Here is a 25,986-nt window from a genome sequence, read left to right as displayed (position 1 = left end):
TCTCTAATCCCTGGTTGTCAGCGATGAATGAGTTGGTAGGTCGGGGGCTAGAGGTTAGTGTGTGTGTGTGTGTGTGTGTGTGTGTGTGTGTGTGTGTGTGTGTGTGTGTGTGTGTGTGTGTGTGTGTGTGTGTGTGTGTTGGGTGCAGGTGGTGAAACATTGCGCAGTGAGCATGCTGTAATGATGGGTCCAGGAGCACATGCAGTGCTCCACTCTCTCTTTCACACACACACACACACACACACACACACACACACACACACACACACACACACACACACACACACACACACACACACACACACACACACAACCACTGAAAAAATTCTTCCTGTGTGTGTCTGTGTGTTTGTGGATTGAACACCAGAGGGGTATATCACAAAGCAAGATAAGGGAGTTAGCAAGATTAGCCTGGTCAAATTCAGCTCAAACCTGGGATAACCCATGTCACAAAAATTGCTCACCATTTAACCAGGTAAAATCCTGAAGCTGTAACCTGCTCTGGGGCAGGCTCTGTTAGCCCGATGCCCCATGCTGACCACCTACCAAATCACCTCTCCCTCTTGCAATGACTTGCATAATTTCATTAAAGGCCATCCCCTGGATATTCACAAAATGACATGTCTCAAATATTATTATGTGCTAACACATGGTCAAAATGTGTGCTGGTTCATAACCCTCCCGACTGACAAATGACATAACAACGCATTTGACACTTATCGGCTACAACGGCATGTTGAAATAGGACAAAGAAGCTTCTCGACACTGACAGCTGCCATTCATTGATTAAGGCAACAATAAAAAAGTGGTACGGATTCACTGCTTTTTGCACTGATATCAGTGCTTGATTCGCTGAACACATCAATGAGCAGCATGCGCGCAAAAGTATCTGCACTACTTTGGGTTGAATTAGCAGTACGTGTTGGATCAGAATCTGTGTTTATGACTTTTAGGAAGCCTGAACTTATAGTTGAAGCCAGCCAACTTTGGACAATACTGAATATGCATACCTTGCTTTGTGACATACCCCTCAGGTCTCCATATTGGGATTTCTTTCATAGTGACAAAAATGTTAAACGATGAATTTAGATATTACAGTATGGTGTGTGAACATACTGTAATATTTTATTTCATTGAACGTATTGCCAGGTATTGGATGACTGTTGGTGAGCTGTGTTAACCTTTTGTGCAGTGATTGGAATGTGCTGTTGAACGATTACCGTTGGAATACACCCTGTCACGTGTCTGAGAGTCGTCTTTAACGCAACTTATTTTCATGTGGGTGTCCTGTTATATTATGTGGAATACAAGTATGTCTTTCTAGGAGGTTATGCATATCTGGGAGGTTAAGACTGAGTACAAGGGAGCTGTGTTATAAAGACCGCTCCTGGACTAGCTTCTTTTTGTTGGTGTTATTTCCTGATGTTTTTGTTTGTTTGTTCGTCTTGGTTTCTTACTTCCCCCGTGTCAAGGTTCTCTTCCAATGATTTTATCTTTGATGGAATATCTGATTAACTGTGGGGAAACAAGATGTTTTAAAAAAAAAATGATATAGATATATACATACACAATTATGAAAACATATTACATGTATAAAAGATGTGTGTGGGACATCCTTGTGTAAAATAAAATGAAAAGACATGTGTATATACAATGATGTTGTTATTATTATAACCCTGGGATTTTACAGTGGGGGGTTCCTAGTGATTTATTTCTAGAATAGATGCTACCTAATATAATACTGATGAGTGGTAGACGTGCATGGGTAGATTACCATAATTAGTGCAATGACAAAAGAGTAATCACACAGTTTTGACCTTTTACATAACATATGTAGTCGTATTCACAAAGTCTACCTCTTTTTCCCCATCTCTCTCTCTCTCTTTCCCTCCCCTCCCATGACAGATGGAAGCAGGATTATGTCCGTGATTTTAGACAAAGATTAGAGAGGAGAGCAGATGCACTCAGTAGGAGGGATAGAGAGAGAAAGAAGAAACGTCACAAAAAGAGAGAGAGGGAGGATGCGGGGATTGGTTATGTGCTGTGGCAGGGGAGGGGCTTGGAGTCCCTATAGTGTCAATATGATGATATGACTGATGTGTGCCTGTGAACTCAAACTGTCACTGTTTCGGCGCTGACCTTCCACCCCAATCCACTCTTGAGATATTGCAGGTCAGTGACTGTCAACAAACCCAAGAGAGGTGGTGCTCTTATTGAAAGATTTATTTTATTTTCCTAAATTTTTTCCTACCCAAACCTTATTTGCTGGGTTTGTTGAGCTGTGGAACTTGGGGAACTTTTGGTCATATTAAAGTCACAAAGTTGTGTGCCGTTCAGTCAATAAGTCATCAAGAAAAGTAGTGTAAGTCCGTTTCTTTGGTTTTTACAGTCAATCCGATGTACATTCCAATCTGTCTACATAGACGGCTTTTTGAAGAGCTCTTTGCCAGTACAGTGGTCCCATCTAGTGGCCAAGTTCTATTATTACGCCCTATATTCCAACCAAATATACAAGCAGACCCGAGTGCTGTGGAGCCGCGCATTTGCTCACAGGCTGCATAGAGCAGCAAGCGCCGTCATTGTCGGATCAATCATGAATATTTTCCTGACACGTGTGTACCTGAATCAGGAAAAAAAAACCTATATGCCGCGACCCTAACTCCAACCCTAGAGACCTCTTCACCCCCGCTACCCCCCTGTACAAGTTCTCTCCTGCTAATAAAATAAAGTTTTTTTTTGTTTTTTTTAATGCCTTCACCATACAGTATGAAAATTACCCAAAACATACTGTAAAGCAATGACTGTAGGGAGGTTTTTTTCCATTAAGGCCCTCTTCATGAATCTAACACCTTTCTTACTCTGTGCAGGACATCCATTTCTTAGATCAGAAATGTGTCTATTCAATGACTACTTTATGATCAGGTATACCAGCTACCTCACCTGCATACCCGTGTTAATGGTATAATCAGGCTTCCAGGCTGAATATCTATTTCTGACCTTCTCTCTACCAATGATATTAGTACACTACTCCAGGCATAGGTCAATTTATACCTGACACTGTAGGGATGCAAAAGTAAAACCACTTTTGAAACCACCCCACCAGTGAAACCACATTAAAAAAAAGTGAAAACACACTTGTATGACTCTTTAGATTGGGGTTCAGAAGAATAAATCAAAGTTCATTCAAAATCCCAAACAAGTCACAGTTATTGTTACAATAGCACATAAGCATATGATAAGCAACAATCTTAATACGTTCAACGCGTCTAACTAACATCTTTTTAGATCCAAGCACAATGCTATTTGCCTAACACAATTCTAATGAGAAGCATAGATTTAATGACAAGAAAAAGTTTGGTTTTACCTTCCTACAAAATAATATTGTTTCCCCCCTCCTCGAGTAGATCAACACTATTCTATGTAACACTATCAATAAGGTAACCTCAAAAGATCCCTTCTCTTTGTTTAACCTTAAAACTTAAAAATCACACCTAAAAAGCCATAGCAATTTAGCCTCACGCAGAGATGAAGGTCAGGTTCTGTCATGATGAGATGGACCCAGAATGCAGCCTCCAACATTGGGTTGTTGTCCAAGGAAATGGGTGTTTTAATCCCTTATATACTAATTCTAAGGGACTTTGCAGTCTTGCCTACGAATTTGATTGGTCACCTCATCTTTCTAGGAAATTCTATAACCATGTGACCATTCAATTAATGGTTTTTAACTTCATGCATTGTTGCTGACATTAGGCATAATACAGCATTGTGTCCATATATGGAGTTCCTCTCAACACCAACACGTCCTTGAGCTCATAGGTACTTTCCAATGAGGAACTAATGTCTAGTATCTCGTTCCCAAAATGCATACCTGTTGTTCATCATTATGTTACACAACTATAACCTCACCTGACACTTGATCCGTAAACAAAATACACAAAGCACAAATACAATTTACTATCCATACACAAACACCTCTTGATTTGCATTTGTAAACCATTATTTAATTTATCACATTACCACCTTATCCTTATCTCCACCCTCTCAGAACTGGGTATCTCTGGCTCTGCACTCTCCTGGTTTTCATCCTGCCTGGTCGATCACTCTTACCAGGTGATGTGGAGAGGGTTGCTGTCCTCTCCACGAGGACTCACCACTGGGGTCCCCCAGGGCTCCGTCCTAGGCCCCTTACTGTTCTCCCTTCATGCCAAATCTCTTGGCTCGGTCACAGATTACACTCAACTCTTCCCCCGCCTCCGTGACTCACAGGTGGCAACACGAGTCTCTGCGTGTCTTGCAGACATTTGTTGAATATATGATTCACTCAATGTAAAAGTACAATTTTGTGTGAGCTCATTAGTGATCAAAATAGGCTAATTGGCAAAAACACTTTGTGTTCAGGTAAATGAACGAAAATTAAGAAAATGAAAATAATCGATTGTGGTGATTGTATGTAAAAAGAAAAAAAGTTATTCTTCCTTCTTCGAGCATTGTGACTGCCAATGCCCCCTGGTCCGAGCATCGATTTGTTTTTCTAATGATGACTGATGTATAGATGATTCACTTACTTGTTGTAACTCGCTTTGGATAGAGGCGTCTGCTAAATGTCTAAAATGTAAATGTAAGTGTGCACCCCGTTTGCAATGACACTTCTAAAATGAGCTCAAATGCAAAATGTCTTCCGAGTGGTAACTTTTCAAACAGGCTAGCCACGTCACACTTCAGAACTCTGTTGCGTTTATGCTAAAATGTCATAAGTCGGCATGTGGGAAATCATTTTAGGAGCACCTAAGAAAATATAATGTATCGCCCAAAATACACATACTGTACTCTGACCTAAATGGCAATTTTCGGACTTGAATCATTGTGCAACAACATTGTGTAGCACCAGGATGCCATATTTCAGCTAAAAATAATAATGTGAATTAACTGCCTATAAAATAGCCTTGTTAAATGCTTTGTCTCTACTGGAGATAGAAAAGAGGGACCAAGCAAGGCTAGCAAGTCTGTTCTATTTTCTCTTTCTGTTTTAGTGCTTACATTGTCCTTTAATGAGTAACTGTAATCAGTTTATTTTGTTCTCACTTATGCATCTCGGGATGCGAGGAATAGGCCCTTTCTCAATTGTAGGTATTCTCTACCCATGCTTTTTGAGAAGGAATCGAGTGGAGGACAGAGGAGAGGACGCGAGGAATCGAGTTTTAGGCCGTAGAGGAGAGACTATTGGGAAGCAGCACAAATCTCTGGTCGAGTTGAAGATGTTCCTGATTGGAGAGCTTCAAAATCAAAAGCAGGTAGCAAACGGGAACTGGAAACTGAAACCCAGCTCTGATTGGTTTAAAACAGCGTCTGTCTACTTTACCACAGCCGTATTGGCTGGTGACAGCCCTGCCCATTTTCAACCACAATGGAGACCAAAGAGATTTACTCCACTACCACTAATTCTGATCTTTAAATTGATTTGGGATTTGTACAGCATTTTCCCCCGATTCCTCCCAATTATTCATTTGACATTTTTGGGCCTTAATTACAGATTGTAAATTTGCTGCTATACATTTTGTAAGCTTGCTTCAATGAGATTTGACTCAGGCTATGTAGCCACCAATCTCATTTTATCATTCAACAGCTTCATTTTTATTAGCGAAAATTCTACGACTCAAATTAAGGTACTGTACAGTCTTTGACAAATAATACTTTTCTTATAATCAGTGGTGACATGTATGAATTATTTGCCTAATTATTTCTACATACCGCCGTCTATTACTTGTGCTATGCTATTCGCTAGCTCCCTTCAAATCTGGGTCAAATTAGGTCCAGACTCTTTGCTGTGAAAGCCAAACTGTGTCGGCGTTGTTGTGTTTGTCGCAGATGTGGTTATCGCCATCATTATAGTATTCACATGCAGCCTCATCCTACCCCAAGGCCACGTTTACATGCACATCATTATTTCAATTGTATTCTGTTTAGTTCGGACATGGCCCATGTAATACTCATTCCACTTATTAAGCCATTTTCCCTATTGCGATAGATATTCGTCAGGGTAGCAAGCACACTGAGCACCCAGCAGTGACTAGTAGTATTGTAACCTATCCATTACTCCAGCAGCGACTAGTAGTAGGTTAACCTAGATCCGTTACTCCACGGATAGTAGCGCCAACCTTTACAAATTAATCCAGTGTCAGACCAGTGCATGATAAACAGTAGATTAAAAGATCTGGTGGGTATTTGGACTTTATTTCAACTGTTTTAATGGGTGGATTTTAGCAGATCGCTCCACAGGCTTTTGTAAATCTGACATGTTGACCTGATAGTGTATTGTCGAAGCGTGCTACTCATCCCTACCGCCCGGGCAGCACGTTTAGAGTCCCGACAGCCATGCACCAGTGATTAATCCAGACTTTGAAGGTGTCTGTGTCCCTCCTGTAGGCCGGTATCTACCAGCTGGGAAGTATGCTGTGTGTTAGAGGGGATTTTTCTAAATTCAATTAAGATTACAACATTTTGATCCATGATAGACTCAGTGTTTAATGGAATTTCCGAAACAATTATGCCTTATTTTGGATCCCCATTTAGCCCCATCTGTTTCCGTCGTATATTCACACACTGAAGTCACAGATCGTTCCCACCTAAAATAGACTAACTAATGCATTGAAATGGCTGGTTTCAATGTGTGTTATTAAACTCAGATTCTTTTCCAAAACCATAGACACAGCGATGGATGCAGGAATGACATTCCATTAGACATTTGCATTCTATTTTAAAACATATTTTGATGCTCACCAGTTGATTTTACATACTCGAGAACTTGACCACAAACAATGTTGTACCATGTCCTTAGAGTTTGTGTCATGAAGGTAAGGCAGTTAACCCTTATTACAAGAGTCCATTGGGATTCCCATTAAGAACCACGGGATAGCTATGGGAATAATGGGACACCATGGGAAGTCATAGGGCAGCTAATCCCCCCCCACCACCACACGCCACGATTTGGACCCACGCCACACCTCAGTCATGTGATTTGCTGAAATCAAATAAGGACAAATACTTTACTTAGTAAATGTACTGCCACTAAGGCCAGGTTTGAATCATTGTGGCTGCAGACTCATGAGCTGTGTGCAATAGCCTGGGGACAAGGTTACAGGGCACCCGTTGGACATTCATAAGCTGTGATGGGACACCCATAAACTGTTCAATAACAATCCCATAGAACTTTTCCATTGGTAATCCTATGAGCCTTTTCCATCAAGTGAGGTGGATAAAAAATATCTTATATTCTTCAAATAGTGTTTGTTGTACATTGAATTTAGCATTGAGCAGCAGGACATCTTAGAGCTTGTTGATACTGACTGTCTCTCTCCCTCTAGGCATGACTGAGTATAAGCTTGTGGTCGTGGGAGCAGGAGGTGTGGGGAAGAGTGCTCTAACTATCCAGCTCATCCAGAACCACTTTGTGGATGAATATGACCCCACAATCGAGGTGAGCCGTGTGTGTGTGTGTGTCTGTGTGTGTGTGTGTCTGTGTGTCTGTGTGTGTGTGTGTGTGTGTGTGTGTGTGTGTGTGTGTGTGTGTGTGTGTCTGTGTCTGTGTCTGTGTCTGTCTGTGTCTGTCTGTGTCTGTCTGTGTCTTGTACGCTTGTGTCTTAACATTCACAAATTGATTCAATGTGTTTGTTAATATTATGGCCATTTCTACCCCTGACCCCCTCCTCTTACTTTCGACACCCTGGCCTCTATCGTAATACATTTATTTTGTCGCTATACCGCAACACAATCTCTCAAGTGGCATGTCAAAATGATTTAGACATCATCACAGTTAGAATTATGGCCGCACATAAGTTTCACTCCCTCTTTTGGTGAAGGTGTGTGCAAAAGCAGAAAGGTGGGATTAGTTCCAGCCTGAAAAAGAGGTGGTTTTATTTGGCTGTGTTGACGTTTGCCGTGTCTTCTCAGATCCTCAAGAGTGCTAAGGTGCTAGGGCTTTTGAATTAGACGCCTATCGCTGTTCTTCAGATCAGACCAGGGATAGTCATGGTATGTCTCGCCAGATGCATCCAGAGCCTTAAATGGCGGTTTGTGGTAATATTTGTATTTTCCATGTAAGTTACATACTACCGTGTCAAATTCCACGAACATAAACTGCACTATCTCGCTCGCTCAATAGATGGCAGTATAAGATCGATGCTGATCTTGAATCACGTTGTGTTCTCGCCTCTTTTTGAGGTGTGAAGAATTTTAGATTAGCCGTCCTGGTTTGCATTGAATTGGATGGAGCGATGGGAGAATGTGCTTGCAATTTCACTGGATGTCACATTCCTCCCCCCCCCCCCCCCCTCCCTTTTCCAACCGGGTGGGACTATGTTGCAGAGAGGGAGCGACATGGAAAGAATTCAATCACTGAAAGAGCCGCCAACATGCTGCCTTAATCGCAAATTAACATGACATACTATTAAGTAGTTTTGTCTGCTCATGCAATACTAATACTAACCCTCTGACCTGTAGGACTCGTACAGAAAGCAGGTGGTGATTGACGGGGAGACGTGCTTGCTGGACATCCTGGACACCGCAGGTCAGGAGGAGTACAGTGCCATGAGGGACCAGTACATGAGGACAGGGGAGGGCTTTCTCTGTGTCTTTGCCATCAACAACAGCAAGTCCTTCGAGGATGTGCACCTCTACAGGTATGAGCCATTTGAGCGACTGGACGTCCAGGCATTTGTTCCCAGTCAGAACTACTGCTTATGATCACCTTAGTGTTGTTCATGAAACATCAGCGAATTCAGTTTTTTGTCCGTGAGGCTCCTGTCAAATTTGCCTATAGTGATTGCCAAAACTTTTTGAGAAAAGAGACCTTTGAGAGAACACACATTCTTTAAAGGTATCCAAATAGGTCACAGCAATGATAACTGGTCAGATTAGATGTTCCCCGAGACAAACATGTTGTATCACTATGCCTGTTGATGTCCATCTGTTTGACATGTCTTTCTCCTCCACCACAGGGAGCAGATCAACCGGGTGAAGGACAGTGACAGTGTGCCCATGGTGCTGGTAGGGAATAAGAGTGACTTGGGTTCTCGCAGTGTGGAGAGCCGGCAGGCTCAGGAACTGGCTCGTGGCTACGGGGTCCCCTTTGTGGAGACTTCTGCCAAAACCAGACAGGTCAGTCAGTCTGCTTGATTTCACATCTACTTAAAAGGCAATGTGCGCACATCCAAGATACCATCACAGGTGCAGGGTAGAAATAGCTCTGTGAGAAAAGGTAAAACAATATACCTGCACGCTGTTTGAACGGTGACGCTTCGACCTCTTTGGACTTCGTCCAGACATTAACTGATGTAACAGAGTTTACTTAGGGCACTGGGGGAAATGTTCTAAGTGGAAATTGAAAATGTTTGTTCAGGTAATGCCAGCCCCTCTGATCCACTGTGTTCCTGTGTTTCTTTCAGGGAGTGGAGGAGGCGTTCTACTCTTTAGTCCGGGAGATCAGGCGGTATAAGGAAACCAACCGCAGCAACAAGAAGAGCAAGAAAACCACTCAGAGACGCTGTACTATTCTATAGCACCACACGCAAAAACACATCTCATCTGTCCAATAACAGTCTTTTCACTCACACTGCGCTTCCTTTAACGCCATCGGAGATGCCACCACACCTTTGGCAGTGAAGCTGTAATGGTGAACATGCTGGTGTCAAAGTAGTAATGGCGACAACATCACCTCCTGTTTATCATTGGCTGCGCCCATTTAGTGTCAAGACTTCGGGGGCCTGTTCAGGAAGGCAGAATGTTGCAGAAAGCACTACCTGTGTAGATCATGTATAAATGTCTTGCATAGAATAGGGAGTCATGTCGTCTACATTGCATTTCTGTTTGCAACATTCTGAACGTTTTACCTCCTGAACAGACCCCAGTTGATCCACATTGTTCTGACAGACCGACTACAAGTTGTAGCATTAAGAGGGAGTTTTATTGATTCGTTTTAGAGCCAGAGGTCTACATTTTTGATGAGTCGTCAGTGTAAACGTTAACTGCCCCCTAGTGGTAAATGATTCCTGAGAGAAACCGGTTCAGTAATAGTCCCAAACTGTAATGCTACACATGTAGGGTCCACAAAATTAAAAAAAAAAAAAAAAAAAAGCATCAATCAATTGATGTCCTATGATGTCTTTAACCCTTCGTATGTTCTTCTCGCGTCAGAGTCACTTTCACACGTTTTAATGCTTAAATGTAGGACCTATTGAGCACCGTTTGCCGTCGTTTGAAATGTCCAAAAGCATGAGAACTCATTGTGTTTAAGCAGCCAGACAGAGACCCTCTACTCAGTTGTTTATTCTCAGGTTTACACGTTTTTTGAGCCATGCCCGGTTCTGAAAGAAAATTCCCCGTACATTTGTTTGTCTAGAAATGTAAGATTATTCTTAAATTGGTGGACCACGAATGCTTGCTTTTTTTTTAATGCTTTGTTCCTGGTCTGTAAATCTAGCCAATATCTTAATTTGTTGGCCCTGTTAAAGGGATACATGGTATGCCAGTTTCTCTGGAGTAATTCAAGTCATTTTTAAACTTGTGACTAATCTCGCAAGTGAATCATCACTTTCATGAAAATTTAACGGCAAAATGAACAAGAGAATCTTGGACACTGAATGACGATAGCACCTCACCATTCTATTTGTGTCTTACCTTTGTTTCATTTACCAAAAAGATGACATCATAGGTGAGAGTGCGTGCCAGAAGTTGGTGAGAATTCTCATTATGATTCCCCCGAAGAGGAAACTGATAAGCACCTCCCTGGAAGATTTGAGACTCAGAACTTCAAAAGAGGCTCCTGCAGTTTTGACGTTCACTCGGTATTGGGAGTTGAACATAGTTGGTAGCATTAGGAAGATCATCCCCTAACCAGGGTAGGTTACAACTCTAGGATTACTGCTTCATTTTCTTTTTTTTGTATCCATGGCCAAACAATGTCATGCAACGTAAGAAACAGTTGTGTTCTTCCATGGCAAGATATATTGGACATGCTTGAATAGCCTATGTATGTATTTGTTAGGAACATGTCATGGGTGATCAATAGAGCCCTAAATTATAGCTGGCTGAAGCCAGGGGCTTTTTCAAGGGGTTGAGACATTCCTAGGGTTAAAGAGATGGATACAGTGCCCTCCATAAAGAAAGAGGAATCATTTTTGTCTTCTTTTACTTTTAATACTCCAACAGTTTGGATTTGGAATCAAACAATTACTATGGGGTCAGAGTAGAGATTCTCAGCTTTAATTCAATGTCTGGGTTTTTTCAGATTGGGTTCACCATTGAGAAAGTAGTTTTTTTTTTTAACCATACTCCCCCTATTTCAGGGCTCCAAAAGTATTGGAAAAAAATCATGTAATGTCCAAATAAAGTACTGATGTTTAGTATTTGGTCGACAATCCTTTGCATGTAATAACTGCCTGAAGTCTGCGACCCATTGACCCCACCAGACACTGGGTATATTCTCTGGTGATGCTCTGCCAGGCCTGTACTGCAGCCATCTTCAGTTTGTTTTGAGGTCTTTTTGCCTAAAATCTTATCAGGAAATTAAATGCAATGCATGTTCAATTGGATTTAAATCTGAAGATTGACTTGGCCAGTCAAGAACTTTCCGCTTTTTGGCCCTGAAACCTCCCTAGTATGTTTGGGGTCATTGTCTTACTGTATGCTGAAATGCCATCCAACGAATTTGGAGGCATTTGCTTGTACTCGAGCAGACAAGATGTGTCTGTACGCTTCAGAATACATTCTGCTGCTGCTGTCAGAAGTAACATCATCAATTAAGACAAGTTAGCCAGTTCTTGTGGCTATTCTTGTCAGCTACACATGTGCATAAAAAGGGTTCTAATTTCTAAATGGTGAAGCCAATTGTTTCAATCGAAATCCAAACTTTTGGAGTATAGAGATGAAAGAAGACTAAATGCTTCTCCTTTCCAATACTCACGGAGGGCGCTGCATGTCACACAACAGAGCAGACGTGATTGATTTATCCTGTGGAGATCAGACCACAGATTACTGTACAGTACATTTCTATCTGCAACACTCGTTTTCACTTGTCCGAACACACCCCTGATGTCCGAATTGTCTATGTAGAAATTGTCTGTGGAGTTTTAGACCAGACACTAAGGGCTTCAACTGTGTAGAAGGATGCCGGGGTGTCATTGTGAGTCTGATCTCACTCATCTCTGCAGTTTGTGCCATTATCACCTTTGAGCTGCAGGGCTCCAGGTAGAGGTTGTTCCTAAATGCAGACTGTGGAAACGAGGACCAACAAGTGGTGGTATTTGTTGTGGTGCAATCTGTAGGATTCTGCTCTGCCCCATCCTTCATGTCAGCTGCTAAAACATGCTCCTCGATTTTTAAAAAGAACGTTGTATGATAAATAAAAAATGGAAAAAGCTGATGCGTGTACTGTGATTGCCAACGCTTTGACATGCAATTGTACTAATTCATGACAATTAAAGATAGAAAATCACAGGGCCTTATTCAGACATTAAAGGTGGTGGTGGGGGGGGGGGATATGACGTCAAAATGAGCGGGACAACACTGAGACATAAAAAAATGGAGATGCATCAGACTAGAGGACGGACTGCCATCTGATGTTGTGATGTCAGTAATTAGAATCGTGCCCTTCTTGCACAGGCTGATGATAAATGAGTTGACCCATGACCCTTAATCAAGCCAATTAACACGTGGGTTGCTTTTTAAAAAAAAGAAGAAGATGCCATTTATTTTTTAAGATAATAGAAAATAAGTTGTACATTTGCATTTTACAAGCACTGACAAGGAGATTACAAATTGTTCCCGTGAGAGAGAGACCCCAATATGTGGAGTCAGTCTCTGGGCATTTCACCATCCGAACCGCCCCACCAGCTTCTCTTGGTCGTTCAGGTCCTTCTGCGCCTTCTTCCTCATGTAGAATATGGGACAGTCCCGGCTGAAGGGGGGAGGAAGAGTAGTCAGTGTGTGTGTGAGAGAGAGAGAGACCAACCAAGCTATGTTGATGTGTATACTGTGTTGGCCTGTATACTCCAGTGTATATTTCCATGTGTATAAATTGTAAGTACAGACGCATTATTGTTTAACATTTACTGTGACACTATGGTTGTGTGAGGCGCTGCGATCTGATGACGTGCTACTCCCTGCAACACATGCATGTACTGCAGAAGTTTGGTGCGTGGTCACCAGTGGAACCCTGGTGGAGGTAGAAATCTCATTCCATGCATTACAATGAGCCTCCATCCTCCAAATTTCTACTTCCACCAGCCTCCCCTGGTGTGTGTTCATCTGTACAAATGGTGCGTGTAGTAGTGTGTACTCTGTGTGTGTGGGTGGGTGTGTGTGTGGGGGTATATGTTACTTGGTGCAGAGCACATCCTCGTGGAGGGAGCCTTGGCAACGCTGGCACTGCGTCCACAGGCGAGAGAACCGCTCCTCCAACGTGTTTAAGTGAGAGATCTGCAACTCACACAAACTAATCATCAGAACACATGTACACTCATACGCCATTTAGCTGACGCTTTTATCCAAAGCGACTTACATTGCAGTGAGTGCATACATTTCAGTATATATGGTCCCAGTGGGAATCAAACCCACCACCTAAGCGTTGTTAGCACCATGCTCTACCAACTGAGCCACAGAAGACCTCGCATTAGCACAACATACCTCAATTTGTCCTTTAAACCAAAGTCAACATAATATTTAAATGTTTCAATTACTTCAGGTTAAGTTTATTGAGCTTGCAGTGAATACTACAATTAACCCCACCCAAGCAAGTCAGCCGAAGTGTTTAAAAAGTCTAGTCTAGTGGTCTCTCTTCATCACACCGTCAACGTGTACTATGCCTATCTTTGGCTTCATACATTCAAATGTGGTGAGAGCACAGAATGTCACTCATCATTTGAGGGTATTTTTTATATTTATTTTTACGATTTATAAATGTAAATGCTTTCTGTAGTCACCCGATTTGAGTGTATTGGAACAAATTCACTTCAAGTACATTTAAGTCATTTTAAGGTTAGTATTTGGCCATACCCATTGCATGACATAATAGAGTCGCAGGCTTGATACTGTTAAGTCTTTAGATACATTGCAGTCATGTCTTGCCCAATGGTCAGTGATGTCTGTTTTATTTTATATTAAAAGAAAAAAAGTAATATTCTGTACTTATTCCCCACGTATGCTGCTTAGGGTTGATATACAGCAGAGAAACAGTTCAAGGTTGACATGAACTAGTTTACCTCTTTCTGGTACAGCTCTGACTCCTTCTTCTTACAGAAATCACACACAGCACCTGGAAGGAAGACAGCAGAGATAAGACAAACAGATAGTGCACATATACACAGTGCAGGACACAGAGGACAGCAATGACGATACATCATTCAGAGGCTCAACACACAGATGCAGGGGTTATAACCAGCTCTTTTACTGGTACGATGGACCAGGGACAGTTCTGGCTGGTCACCAAAGAACTCACACTTCACAAAAAAGGATGAAAGGTTTAACTGGGGCGCCACAACACAAGCATGCACACACCCACAGCAGAGAGATAAGGAGGGATAAGACAGAATACAAGCTTGCATATGCATGCTAGTACACAGCCATTGTACAAGAGACAAAAACAAGGATGGAGAATAGAGAGCACGCACACACACACACACACAGACACACACACACAGACACACACACAGACACACACACAGACACACACACAGACACACACACACACACACGGACACACACGGACACACACGGACACACACGGACGGACGGACACACACAAGCACACACATACATACACACACACACCCACCGTCTGTCTTGAGCACTGCTCTGCAGCCAATACAGGTGCTCCTTTTCTGGGCGAAGGCCATGAGGCCTCCAATCCTGGAGGTCAACACAGTCTTACAGCGCGTGTGGTCCCCCTCTGAAACATGGACAGATTGACAGAAGGTAGCAAAACAATTGTTAATAATAATGGATTAGCACTACTGACTGACTTCCATAAAAATAAAAATAAATAACGCCACTATCTGCAATGATTGGATCCTGGCCAGTGGGCGTGTGTTTGTTAATGTATACACATGCTCACTCAGTAAGACGCTCTCAGCTTTGCTTTCTCCAAGGATGGGCTCAAAGATCCTGAGCAAGGGTTTGGAGAGTTGCTGTTCCAGGTAGTACTGGGTATCGATGGGGATGTTATTCTCCAGTACATAGATTGGATCCTGCACACACATACACACACACAACACAGAGAAAATACTTTCATAAATGTTCATTACAGAGCTTCAATTCAATACAACTTTATCAACCCCCTTCTGGGCAACAAAATAAAGACAAAAACACACAGTGCCTACCTCAGACTTCATGTATGCGGCCACTCCTTTGGCAGCTTTAATGATGACGTATGGGACTCTGTCTCCCAAGTTGGGGGCACTGCCAGCATCTCTCTTCTTCATCCTGAAGCGACATTGAGCAGAGGAATCAAACCACAGTCCTGGAGGGCTGCAGGGGAATCAAACCACAGTCCTGGAGGGCTGCAGGGGAATCAAACCACAGTCCTGGAGGGCTGCAGGGGAATCAAACCACAGTCCTGGAGGGCTGCAGGGGAATCAAACTACAGTCCTGAAGGGCTGCAGGGGAGTGCGACAACTCCGACTTGTTTAAGCCTTGAACCAGAAGCCTCCTGTACCATCCTCACCTCTGAGCCAGCTCCACGTGGGCCTGTCTCCCAGCGTACTCCTGGGCCGTGCGGGTGAGCTCCTTGGTGATGACCAGCTGGCTGATGTCTATGCGGTTACACAGCAGGTCAGAGATCACCTCTTTTGCATGGGCCACTGCACCCTGAGGATCCCTGAGGAGACAGAATGGGGAGTGTGGGCATGACGCAAGTGGGAGCAGAGTCCCATTTTCTTGAAAGGGATGTCCCACTTCTTCTTTAATGTTTTTTTTCCTGGTTCAACCCCAACCTTGGGTGTAGTTGATTAGCCTGAGCAGTTACATATGTTGCTTCCGTACATACTTAGTCGTCATATTTGATGTCTGAACATTTTACCTCAAGAAATACACCCCTTGAGTGAATGATGTCATGGGACAGGCGATCAAGACATTCCTCTGACCCCCAATTACAATAATTTCATTGGACAGAGTTCTACCTTTTCAGGCTGTGAGCATACCTGTCTATGAGGATGTTCTGCAGGCAGGTGTTGATGAGATTGGCCACCAGGGGGCAGTTGTCTCTGCGGACAGTCTCTATGCCCTTGCAGTCCATCTTGTCATGTGTGTCCGGACTGGAGGAGAAATAGAGGCCTGCATAGCGCTTCTTATTGATCAGCAGGTAGGGATAGTACACCTGAGGAGCAGATCAACAACAATCCTTTATAGTACGAGAACAAAGGCTTGCACACGCGGCATCTGTAAAATAAATACCTTTTCGGAATAGTGGCTGTTGTAGAGCCAATCTTACACCTAGAATAAAGGTACTTTCTTTGCTGGTCAACGTGAAATGCTTTCAACTGAGCATTAACATGAACGCGCCAGTTGTCACGGTAAACGGGTACCTTTTCAAACTCCAGTTTGATGGGAGGGATGAAATGGGAGGACACCCACTCTGCTGCCTCCCTGCCCACCTCCATCGTCTCCCTCACTGTAGGCATGCCCATCTTGACCATGACCGAGTCTGTGTCCCCATAGATCACCTAACACAAAAGCGCACACAAACACACACAAAATTAGAGGGACTTTCTCTTCTGGACATTTTGATGAAATTCAGAGAAGGGGAGGGAGACGGCAACTCTAACCTGGGCAATCACAAGGGAGCTAAAAGCAGAAACAAAAAACAAGGTGGTGGTCACAGAATTCTTTTTTTTCTTTTTTCTTTAACCTTTATTTAGGCAGGGTTAGGGGTTAATCACATTGAGACCAAGGTCTTTTACCCTACATCCACACAATTTACAACCATACATCATAAAAAATTACAACATTGTGTTTTATAATCAAGAAGAACAACCACATTTTTCATCAAAGAGGTACTCAATCAATATTTTAAATTGCCCGAGCGGCACCAGGACAACCAACTGTAATGTTCTTTGTAGACTGTTCCAGCAGGGAGGTGCATCAAGACCAAAAGCGAATTTACCAAATTCGGTGGAGACCTGAGGAACCTCATGAGTTAACCAACCTAGAGAACGAGTTTGTTAACTTATGTTCTTATACTTCAATAGCAAGGTTAGGTAAACCGGGAGGTTATGAAGTAGGGCGTTGTACACAAAAAGGTGTACTGTAGTAATGATGCGATCTACGACAGGGTTCTCCCCAAAGAATGTAAGAGTGGCATGTGTAAGCATTATGACGTTCCTTCGTTAGCTCTTTAACAAGTTCCTCTGTGAACTTCAGCTCTTTGTCAAAACAAATGCCCTGGTATTTATAAAACAGGTCAGACTCCCAATAGCTGACATCATACTATCACCCTCACCTTGGCGTCAGCTTGGTAACCATTGGCCATGGTGTACTTGGATTCCACCAGCTGTTTGGTTTGTTCGATCATCTGTCTGCCAAACCCAGTCACACTCTGAAGAAACAATGGAGCATGACATTACATTAACACTTAACTGGGTAACGAAATCAAACAAAAAAAAACTGGTTAAAATGTAATGTGTGCATATGATCATGAAGTGATGTCCTGCCTTGTGTTGTGTTGTATGTTGTTATAGTTATATATACTTTTTTCCCTCATCAATGAAAAAAAAACAACAAGGAGCTGTTTGAGGGAAGGGGAGGGGCTCAGCCTCTATGTATGAGGGGAGGGGAGGGAGCTCACCTGTGAGATCTCCAGGCAGGGCAGCTTTCCCACCTGAGCCCCTGTGAACCCGTAGACAGAGTTGGCGCTGATCTTCAGGGCAAGTTGTCGGCCGTCAAGAACCTGCTTCTTAAAAGGGTCGGTCTCACTCTTCAGCTCTGCCTTGGCCCTGAGAGGGGGGTGATTGACATGTTACACATGGCTGAGTGGAAAGGTGTGTGTTTTGGCAGACTCAGGGCTTTAGTGCTCACCTCTTCCTAGCAGAGAGCAGGTTCTCCAGGATCTCAGGCAGAAGTCCTTTCCTCACCGAACTCTTGACAAACAAATCGCCCGTGGGAGTCTTGATGAAGTCCTCTGCAGTGAGACTATGGAAAAACCCCACATCACACGCAAATCAGAAGCAGAAAAATAACAAAAAACAATGAACCCTAATCAAAAATCACCTCTCGCACCCAATACACAGCATAGTGGAAGAAGCAAGAATCTAAAATCAATATACTGTATACTATACAATATAGACGTATACTATATCATAATATATATATATATATATATATATATAATAGACGTATACTGTACAAGAGCACAATAACACCAATAAACCCACAATACAGAGATGACGTAACTGCTAGAGGAACTACAGTAACAGTAGAGGAGATCTCTCACCCCAGCCGATCCGCCGACTCCTTCTGGAATAAGGTGGTGTAGCAGAGATTGTGGGCCATCATGATCGAAGGATACAGGGAAGAGAAATCCAGAGTGGCGATGGGAATGTTGTAGTACCTGCTTGGACCACAGGTGGCGACAGAATGGTTTGAGGGAGGAGCTCAAAAATACAGGACACCACGTACGCAGAGAGTAAGGGCAAAAATATACAAACGCGTAAACACAAGGCAGCAGTACACACCCTTTCTCTGGCTCAATGACTGTAGCTCCAGTGTAGTCCTCTCCACCCTCCGTCTTGACAACGGGCATGACCAGCCCCTGTTTCATGGCCTAATACACAAACTCACAGCAATGACGGACAATTCCTGGTTCTACCAATCGTCTTGTGTGACAAGTCTATGTTCCAAACATTGGCTGTGTGTCTGCCTGTGTGTGTGTGTGTGTGTCCGTCCGTGTGTCTGTCCGTCCGTCCGTGTGTGTGTGTGTCTGCCTGACCTGTTCCTTACCTGACGCAGTAGCTGAGACACCACTTTGATCTGTTGCCCTCGAGACAGCAGATAGGTGAGGGGCACGCCCGTGACTCTGGCCATCTCCATGTAGTTGATCACACACATGAGCTTCTGCAGCAGACGCAGTGGCAGATAGGCGTCCTTTAGGCAGTACACCGCCAGCCTCCTCCGAGTCTGCTCATTGCCATTCTGAGAGGAGCAAATAACAAAGGGGGGGGGGGGGGGGGGGGGGGAATGAAAATATATATAACTATTATATGTTGTTTTTTTATGTCCCATGCACCAACCTCACCAAGTCAATTTCCTGTATGTGCAAATATACTTGGCCAAATAAAAGAATTCTGATTCTGATTCTGATTCCGATTCCGATTCTTTTCCACCAGGCTAAAATAAAAGAGGAGGAGCTCTACCTGCAGATCTGTGATGATGGAATGCTGCACATCCTCCTTCTGTTCCTGCAGGAAGTGGAAGCTGACAGCGTTGAGCGAATAGGAGCGCAGTTTGTAGTCTCTCAGAAGCACCTGAAATCAGTCAGTAAAAACAATCACAGACAGTCAGTAAGAACACTCACAGACAGTCAGTAAAAACAATCACAGACAGAGGGGAATGAACAAGCAGGATGGGGAGAGTTTTTAGATCAAAATAGCATTGGGGGTGAGTTTACTCTATAGAACACTCACTGAAGGAGTGAAAGGACGGGACGACGTTGCAAACCCGACTATTCATTTGAGGTATTAACACTGGGTGGCCCGAGGGAGGGGCACATCATTAACAACTGGAATTACCATTGTACAGCAACAATACAAGCTGCAACACCCATTTCCAAAAGGTCAGAGGAAACACCTCTCACCTGCAGCAGGTCAAACTGAACCCTTCCCTCTATGTTGACCGTCTTGTTCTCTCTGCGTCCCATTTGTTTGCTCTGGAAGTTGGAGTCCTTCAGTATTGACTTTCTGCCCCAAACTCGGCCCAAGTAGGGAAACAGATGCACCTGAACAAAAATGTGCACATGCATACATATACAATACTTCCATCCAAAACAGTCTCAAACAAGTTATTTGTGCCGGTTGATGACAAATTGCTAGTTGTACTGTAGACGCAAATCAAAGGGTCAGGTATTCGACAGCCTGACTGAAAGTTGACAATGAAGACACAGAATAACCATAGCCAGATCTCAAGTAAGACGTGCAGGTCCATGGGAAGTAAATAACCATTTCTGTATCATTCTTTCTTCAACAAAAATGAACATTGCTTTGGGGGTGTTATTCAAATCAGACCCTCACTCACCTTCAGGGTAGCTGCTCTGTTCAACAGGTAAGGGAAGTCAAAGTTCTGGATGTTGTAGCCAGTGATGATGTCTGGATCTACTGTCCTCACAAACTCTGCCCAGCTCTGTGGACAAGGTCAGTGTAATGGACAATGAGGGAAAATGTCCACTTCAACTTCGATGTTTTAATGCTGCCAAACTGAGGTCAAGTGTTGTGTGTATGTGTGTGTACCTGAAGTAACTGTGTCTCTTGGGTGAAGCACAGTACTTGTGAGCCTACGATACTTGCGCAGGACTGAAGAGTGAAGACGGTGCGAATAAACGGCTCCTTCTCTCCCTGGCGCTGCACCATGGAGGCGATCTGAATCACAGCGTCTTTATCCGCCTCTGGAAATATCCCTGAGAGGAAAAGGACAAGCCAAAGGCGATACACTCAATCCGCAGTCGGGCCGAAACGATTCCTTGAATAACTAGATGAACAAAAAAATCCTCGATTACAATTGTCTGCCAAGTGTTCTACAAGTGCCCTATAATTTCCGCAATGCGGAAAACGCGGACGAATCGTGGAATTCAGACGTAAAATCTATGACGTGACAAGAAAACCACTAAATTTGCTCCGTGTCAATTATATCTCATGAAGAGAACACATTTGTGATGCTATTCTGCCCTGCAAGATGAACGATCAAATGTTAACAATGCAGAGACGAGTCTGGGTAAAAACAGCTTTTCAGAACAGCAAATGACAGAGTACTACCTCGATTCCTTTCGTTAATTGAATAGGCCAGTTTGATTTCAAATCCAGACAGTTGGGAGTATAGAGCTAAAAGAAGACCAAATGCTTCCTCTTTCCAATACTTATGGAGGGCGCTGTATGTGGAATAATTCTGTGGTCATCACTTTAACTTCACACACTCACCCTTTCTTCCGGCACACTCTATGTCAAAGCTGAGGACCCTGAGTGGAGCAATCCTCTGCCACTCTCCCTCGGCAGGGTGACTGATGAAATCTGTCCATCCCACATCCACTTCATACTGACACAGGGTCACCTGAGAGAGAGAACGACAGAGAGAGGGGTGCAAGATGAAGGGAAACCCTGAGGAATCGGTTGGACATAAAAATGTTCATCAGTAGGACAATCTCCTTTCTTCAACACCCGCCTCTTCTTTACCTTGCCAGGGTGACGACTGTCCATCTCCCCCCCGCTCCTCTCCTCCCGGGCTCTGTATTTCCCTTTGGGAAGCTCAAGCCAGCAGCACCCCACCATACCAGTGTCCACCATGAACCTAGCACAATTTAAGGGTGTGTGAATTTCATGAATTCACTCGGCTAGGTTCACTCATCCTTAGCTGAAAGTGCAGATTTGCACCTTTTCCCGGAAAAGAAAGACGCAGACTAAAATGCCATCTATAGGTTTAGAGAGCGTATCAGACACGTATTTCCCTCTGACTTCACTCATGCACTAGTAAGACAGACAAAAATTGGCAACATGTTTTACATGACGATTATTCCTCATTTGGGGTCGCGGTCGTACGTACACACACACACACACACACACACACACACACACACACACACCTGATTTCAAAGTCGATGTTGGCCTCGAAGGAAGCGTAATTCTGGGTCGCGAAGGGTCCAAACCTAAATCCCTGCTCCAGGAGTCTCTTTGCAGGGGCAATTAAACGAGGATTTGCCATAGTGATGCGCAGGAAGTCCTGAGTCTTTTTCCCATTATAGTAATACATACCTTGAGAAACGATATATATACACTACACTGAATACCAAGCACTGCATGAAAACAATCTAACCCACAATACAAAGAGTACACTGGGAGGAAATAGGGTTGGGCAATATCCGCATTTTCTTAATCACGAAATTACTTTAGACAATATCACGATATACAATAATATGGTCCATTGCTGAAGTATGATGGAGACAAGCCATCGTGACCAAAAATGAACTGCAGTGCAGAGTGTATGGCTGGTGTTGTATATAGTCTGGTGAAACAAACAGACCATCAGATGTGTTTTGCAAAAACAGATACAGCACTTGTAGTTATGCAGTTATCTAGAGTTTAAAAACTTCTACAGACTACTTTCTGTAAGAGAACAATATCACAATATGCTCCAAATATCACAATATTCGATAACGTCCCATATGGGCCCAACCCTAGAAGGAGACGCTTCACTTTGACTCACTTTCTTTGCGTGTGATGTCCACCGCCAACACGGTGACTGATATGCTGTCCTTGTTGGAGCGCTTGTCTTTCAGCACGGCTGAGTTGAGCTCCCTTTGGAAGTCACCCAAGTGGGCGCTGGTGAACCCTGAAAGCAGGAGGGAGGGTAGAGGAACAATCGGAATAGAAGGGCGGATGTCATTTCTTCAATTCAAAAAAAGTGTGTGTGTATGAGGGGGGGGGACTTCAGACAGTCTATTTGGGCATCAGTCTTGACCTATCCATGCCACGACACAATAGCAGAGTTCAGACGCCATTTACCTTTACCAAAAGGATGTATTGATGTCATACATAACCATCACCGAAATGTCAATTGGATTAACATTCAAACGTCTTGATGTGGCCACACAACGTTGTTACGATTAGGATGAGTAAGCTTTTATCTACAGTAACAATACCCAATGTTATCTGGTGTTGAATACAATTTGTGTAATCATAAAACATCTGAAAATACTCCGGGGCATACCATTGGGGGCAGGCGTGTAGAAGTATGGGGCAAAGCCATGGATGTGGCAGCACACACTGTTCCCGCTGTCCGTCACCCCGAACACGCGGATTATTGGTACATTCCCCTGAGACTGACCAGGCATGCCAGCCACCGCCGCCCCTACAGAGCCAATCAGAAACTGAGATTAGAACAGGAGTTTGGCTGAGCAGGCATGTCGGAGTTGGGGTCCAGGGGGGGCGCATTGGGTCGGCGCCATGGAGGGTTGAGGTCAGCAGAGAATACAGATCCCCTGCCTAAGTCTACTGAATACAGATCCCCTGCCTAAGTCTACTGAATACAGATCCCCTGCCTAAGTCTACTGAATACAGATCCCCTGCCTAAGTCTACTGAATACAGATCCCCTACCTAAATAGTAGTCCAGATCCATCTGCTGGAAGACAAGTGCGCCTGAGTTGGGGTCCAGGGGGGGCGCATTGGGTCGGCGCCATCGAGGGTTGAGGTCAGCAGAGAACAGGTCACCTGCCATAGGGAGGGTCAGAGGTCAAATACAAAAAACAGACAGATCGGAGTGGTCAGTTCAGTTTACATCAGCCAGGTATAATAGAGGAAATCCTAGGCATTTCGGACACTAAAACCACACCACAGTAGCCCATTTGCTGTCTGCAATCTGTGCCTCAAGCACATTGCGGTCTTTAACATTGACATTTATGTGATGCAAACGAAAAGTCCCAAGACAACATTACACTTCACTTCTATGTTTTAGCAGTAACCTAGCAGGGTGCAGCTGGGGCCAATTATGTCGGCACCCTTCAATCTTTTGCTGTTTCTTCGGAAAATAAGTTAAAATGTAACAAACCTTTTTTATTAATTCATGTACCACTGTACAGAAGAAAATAGAAAACTAGAATTAAAAAGGGACGTTCCACCCAATTACAATGTTTTCATGTTTTGGCCTCGGCTGTAGTTGATTAGCCCAAACTGTTTTTAGCTAGGCCTACATACAGTGCCCTCCATAAGTATTGGAAAGAGGAAGCATTTTGTCAGCTTTTAGCTCTATGCCCCAACAAATTATCGACCTCCGCGGGACTAACACGCAACATGCCATCCACTCACCTACTGGGATGACATCATGCCCGGCCTGCCCCTCTCTTTCCTCTGCCTCCATCTCTGCTTCTTCAAACAGAGCGAGTTCCTCCTCAAAGACCGATGGGCTGTCTTCCCAATCCCCGCCAGGTTTACCCCGTTTGGGCTGGGACGCCCCACCCAGAGGGCCGCCATTACGCCTCTTGGCATCCATGTGTCTGAAAGTCAACATGAAAACACAGATGGATGAAAACAAACAATACCACTTGAGCAGCAATCGAGATTTTTGTCAAATGTTAAGAACATTTTACAGCTTCAGTGCTGACCCTGAATGTTAAAGTGGAGATGAAACATTCACAGTATTGCAAATTATAACGAAACGTGTAAACTGACATGGTTTTCTGCATGACAAACATTCATAGCCTACCTGTTCTGCACAATACATTAGTATCTGAAGATAACACTCTGCACCATGCATGTTCCTAAAGAGGCTCAACACACCTACATAGAGTGGGGTGGGCCAACAATTTAAATAATCTGGAGCAAATGCATTCTGTTACACGCAAAATGATACTTTGTATGACATCGCTCATGGCTGAACCTCACCTGATTTATATTAAGTATTGCTTAGGAGATATATATATACTGAACACTTTATTAGGAACACCTGTACACCTTTGCATGGTGGAGGTGGTGTAATGGTGTGGGGAATGTTTTCTTGGCACACTTTAAGCCTGTTAATACCAATCAATCATCGCTTGAATGCCACAGCCTATTTGAGTATTGTTGCTGACCATGTGCATCCCTTCATGGCCACAATTTACCCCTCTTCTAATGGCTACTTCCAGCATGATAATGCACCATGTCACAAAACAAAAGTCATCTCAAACTGGTTTCATGAACATGACAATGAGTTCAGTGTTCTTCAGTGGCCTTCCCAGTCACCGGATCGGAATCCAATAGAACACCTTTGGGATGTGGTAGAACAGGAGATTCACAGCTTGAAAGTGCAATCATGTCATCATGGACCAGAATCTCAAAGGAATGTTTCCAACATCTTGTGGAACCAATGAGTATTTCTCAATGCTTCAACAAGTTTAACGTGGGGGGCTTTTATTTTGAAGAAATCCTCATGGGCGGAGTTTCACACACCAGATCTACAAAGCGAGCTAGCTTTCCCTCAGACTCGGGATTTAGTCGCTATTCCTTTGCAATTGACATTTGGCAAACTTGTGACGGGACAACTATCCAACGAACCATCAGATTGAGTGAAAGACGGATTTTTATGACAAACTGTCTTGGCGGGGAGGACATTATTATTTCATACATGACAACGTCCGACACTATCTGTCCATAGCAACAGGCGCTGAAGGAGGATGCTATCCGGTTACTCTTAATCTTCACCCAACAGACTTGGCAAGACAGCTAGCCGAGTTAGTCAGCTATCCCGCCATTACAATCCTAGCCATAGTCGATCCGACAGGTAATCTGTATATCTGACATGACATTTATAGGGTCGATTTGAGCTACTCTACTATTACAGCTCCCCCATCAACTCCCATCGTAGCTCCACGCGTTCACTAGTAACGCATTCATGTGAAGAGAGCAGGTGGACTAGTAGCTGGCGAGTAACATCTAATAAAATGTTGTAGATAGTTATTTACCTTTGTTTCGGATCAGGACCTGACTTGTCAAGAACTCCCGCCACTGACGTTTGTTCACCACTGGCGCGGGAAGAGCGAATGATTTCCGTTTCCCGGTAAACTGCGTCATGAAGTGGATGGTGATTGGTTTCAGGCAGGGCGGAAGAAGCGGCCATATTTGCCGTTGTGAGTAAAAAAAAAAACAATAACAACAAAAAATATGAAGTCACCTTCGCGTACAATGTTATATTTCAGTTCATCTAATCAGGGCCAGAGGATTCATTCTAGTAGCTAAAACCTCCCACCACGGGATGTGCCAGATGTTTTC

At 43.6% G+C, this 25,986-nt stretch overlaps 2 protein-coding genes across 4 annotated transcripts; one reads left to right on the top strand and one right to left on the bottom strand.

The window, feature by feature from the left end:
- Positions 1 to 5,423: 5,423 nt before the first annotated feature.
- LOC310809694 (GTPase KRas) lies at positions 5,424 to 11,399 on the top strand. Its single transcript, XM_083677094.1, has 5 exons — positions 5,424 to 5,663; positions 7,362 to 7,474; positions 8,497 to 8,675; positions 8,994 to 9,153; positions 9,441 to 11,399. Exons 2-5 carry the CDS (start codon positions 7,364 to 7,366, stop codon positions 9,552 to 9,554), a joined length of 564 nt encoding a protein of 187 aa, XP_083533220.1. The 5' UTR covers positions 5,424 to 5,663; positions 7,362 to 7,363; the 3' UTR covers positions 9,555 to 11,399.
- A 1,316-nt stretch (positions 11,400 to 12,715) lies between these two features.
- On the bottom strand, positions 12,716 to 25,740 carry pold1 (polymerase (DNA directed), delta 1, catalytic subunit). Of its 3 annotated transcripts, XM_083677514.1 has the most exons (27): positions 25,680 to 25,740; positions 24,046 to 24,233; positions 23,338 to 23,451; positions 22,951 to 23,091; positions 22,447 to 22,572; positions 21,827 to 21,995; positions 21,420 to 21,534; positions 21,168 to 21,297; positions 20,484 to 20,650; positions 20,272 to 20,376; positions 19,835 to 19,975; positions 19,395 to 19,505; positions 18,982 to 19,173; positions 18,717 to 18,805; positions 18,476 to 18,592; positions 18,061 to 18,174; positions 17,831 to 17,978; positions 17,486 to 17,581; positions 16,572 to 16,709; positions 16,188 to 16,363; positions 15,713 to 15,865; positions 15,369 to 15,471; positions 15,104 to 15,236; positions 14,825 to 14,938; positions 14,253 to 14,305; positions 13,373 to 13,470; positions 12,716 to 12,949 (listed from the first exon to the last, which is right to left on the bottom strand). In XM_083677514.1, exons 2-27 carry the CDS (start codon positions 24,227 to 24,229, stop codon positions 12,862 to 12,864), a joined length of 3,315 nt encoding a protein of 1,104 aa, XP_083533640.1. In that variant the 5' UTR covers positions 24,230 to 24,233; positions 25,680 to 25,740; the 3' UTR covers positions 12,716 to 12,861. The 3 variants fall into 3 exon arrangements, with proteins under 3 accessions (XP_083533640.1, XP_083533641.1, XP_083533642.1); XM_083677515.1 differs by lacking the exon at positions 25,680 to 25,740 and having other exon boundaries at positions 22,447 to 22,562; positions 24,046 to 24,181; XM_083677516.1 differs by lacking the exons at positions 12,716 to 12,949; positions 13,373 to 13,470; positions 14,253 to 14,305; ... (1 more) ...; positions 15,104 to 15,236; positions 15,369 to 15,471 and adding an exon at positions 15,518 to 15,644.
- Positions 25,741 to 25,986: the final 246 nt, after the last annotated feature.

This window comes from Argentina silus, assembly GCF_951799395.1.
Source record: "Argentina silus genome assembly, chromosome: 9".
Classification (NCBI taxonomy): Eukaryota; Metazoa; Chordata; class Actinopteri; order Argentiniformes; family Argentinidae; genus Argentina; species Argentina silus.
This window is presented reverse-complemented; position numbering and strand designations above follow the sequence as displayed.

Bases quoted from the DNA above. Each gene is read 5' to 3' on its own strand.
- LOC310809694 (XM_083677094.1), top strand. From the start codon at position 7,364: ATGACTGAGTATAAGCTTGTGGTCGTGGGAGCAGGAGGTGTGGGGAAG. The intron at 7,475-8,496 runs GTGAGCCGTGTG...TCTGACCTGTAG, and splicing joins AATATGACCCCACAATCGAG to GACTCGTACAGAAAGCAGGT. The intron at 8,676-8,993 runs GTATGAGCCATT...CCTCCACCACAG, and splicing joins GAGGATGTGCACCTCTACAG to GGAGCAGATCAACCGGGTGA.
- pold1 (XM_083677514.1), bottom strand. From the start codon at position 24,229: ATGGATGCCAAGAGGCGTAATGGCGGCCCTCTGGGTGGGGCGTCCCAG. The intron at 16,364-16,571 runs GTACCCGTTTAC...TCTGCTCCTCAG, and splicing joins TCAAACTGGAGTTTGAAAAG to GTGTACTATCCCTACCTGCT. The intron at 14,306-14,824 runs GTGGGTGTGTGT...TCTTCCTTCCAG, and splicing joins AGCAGTGCTCAAGACAGACG to GTGCTGTGTGTGATTTCTGT.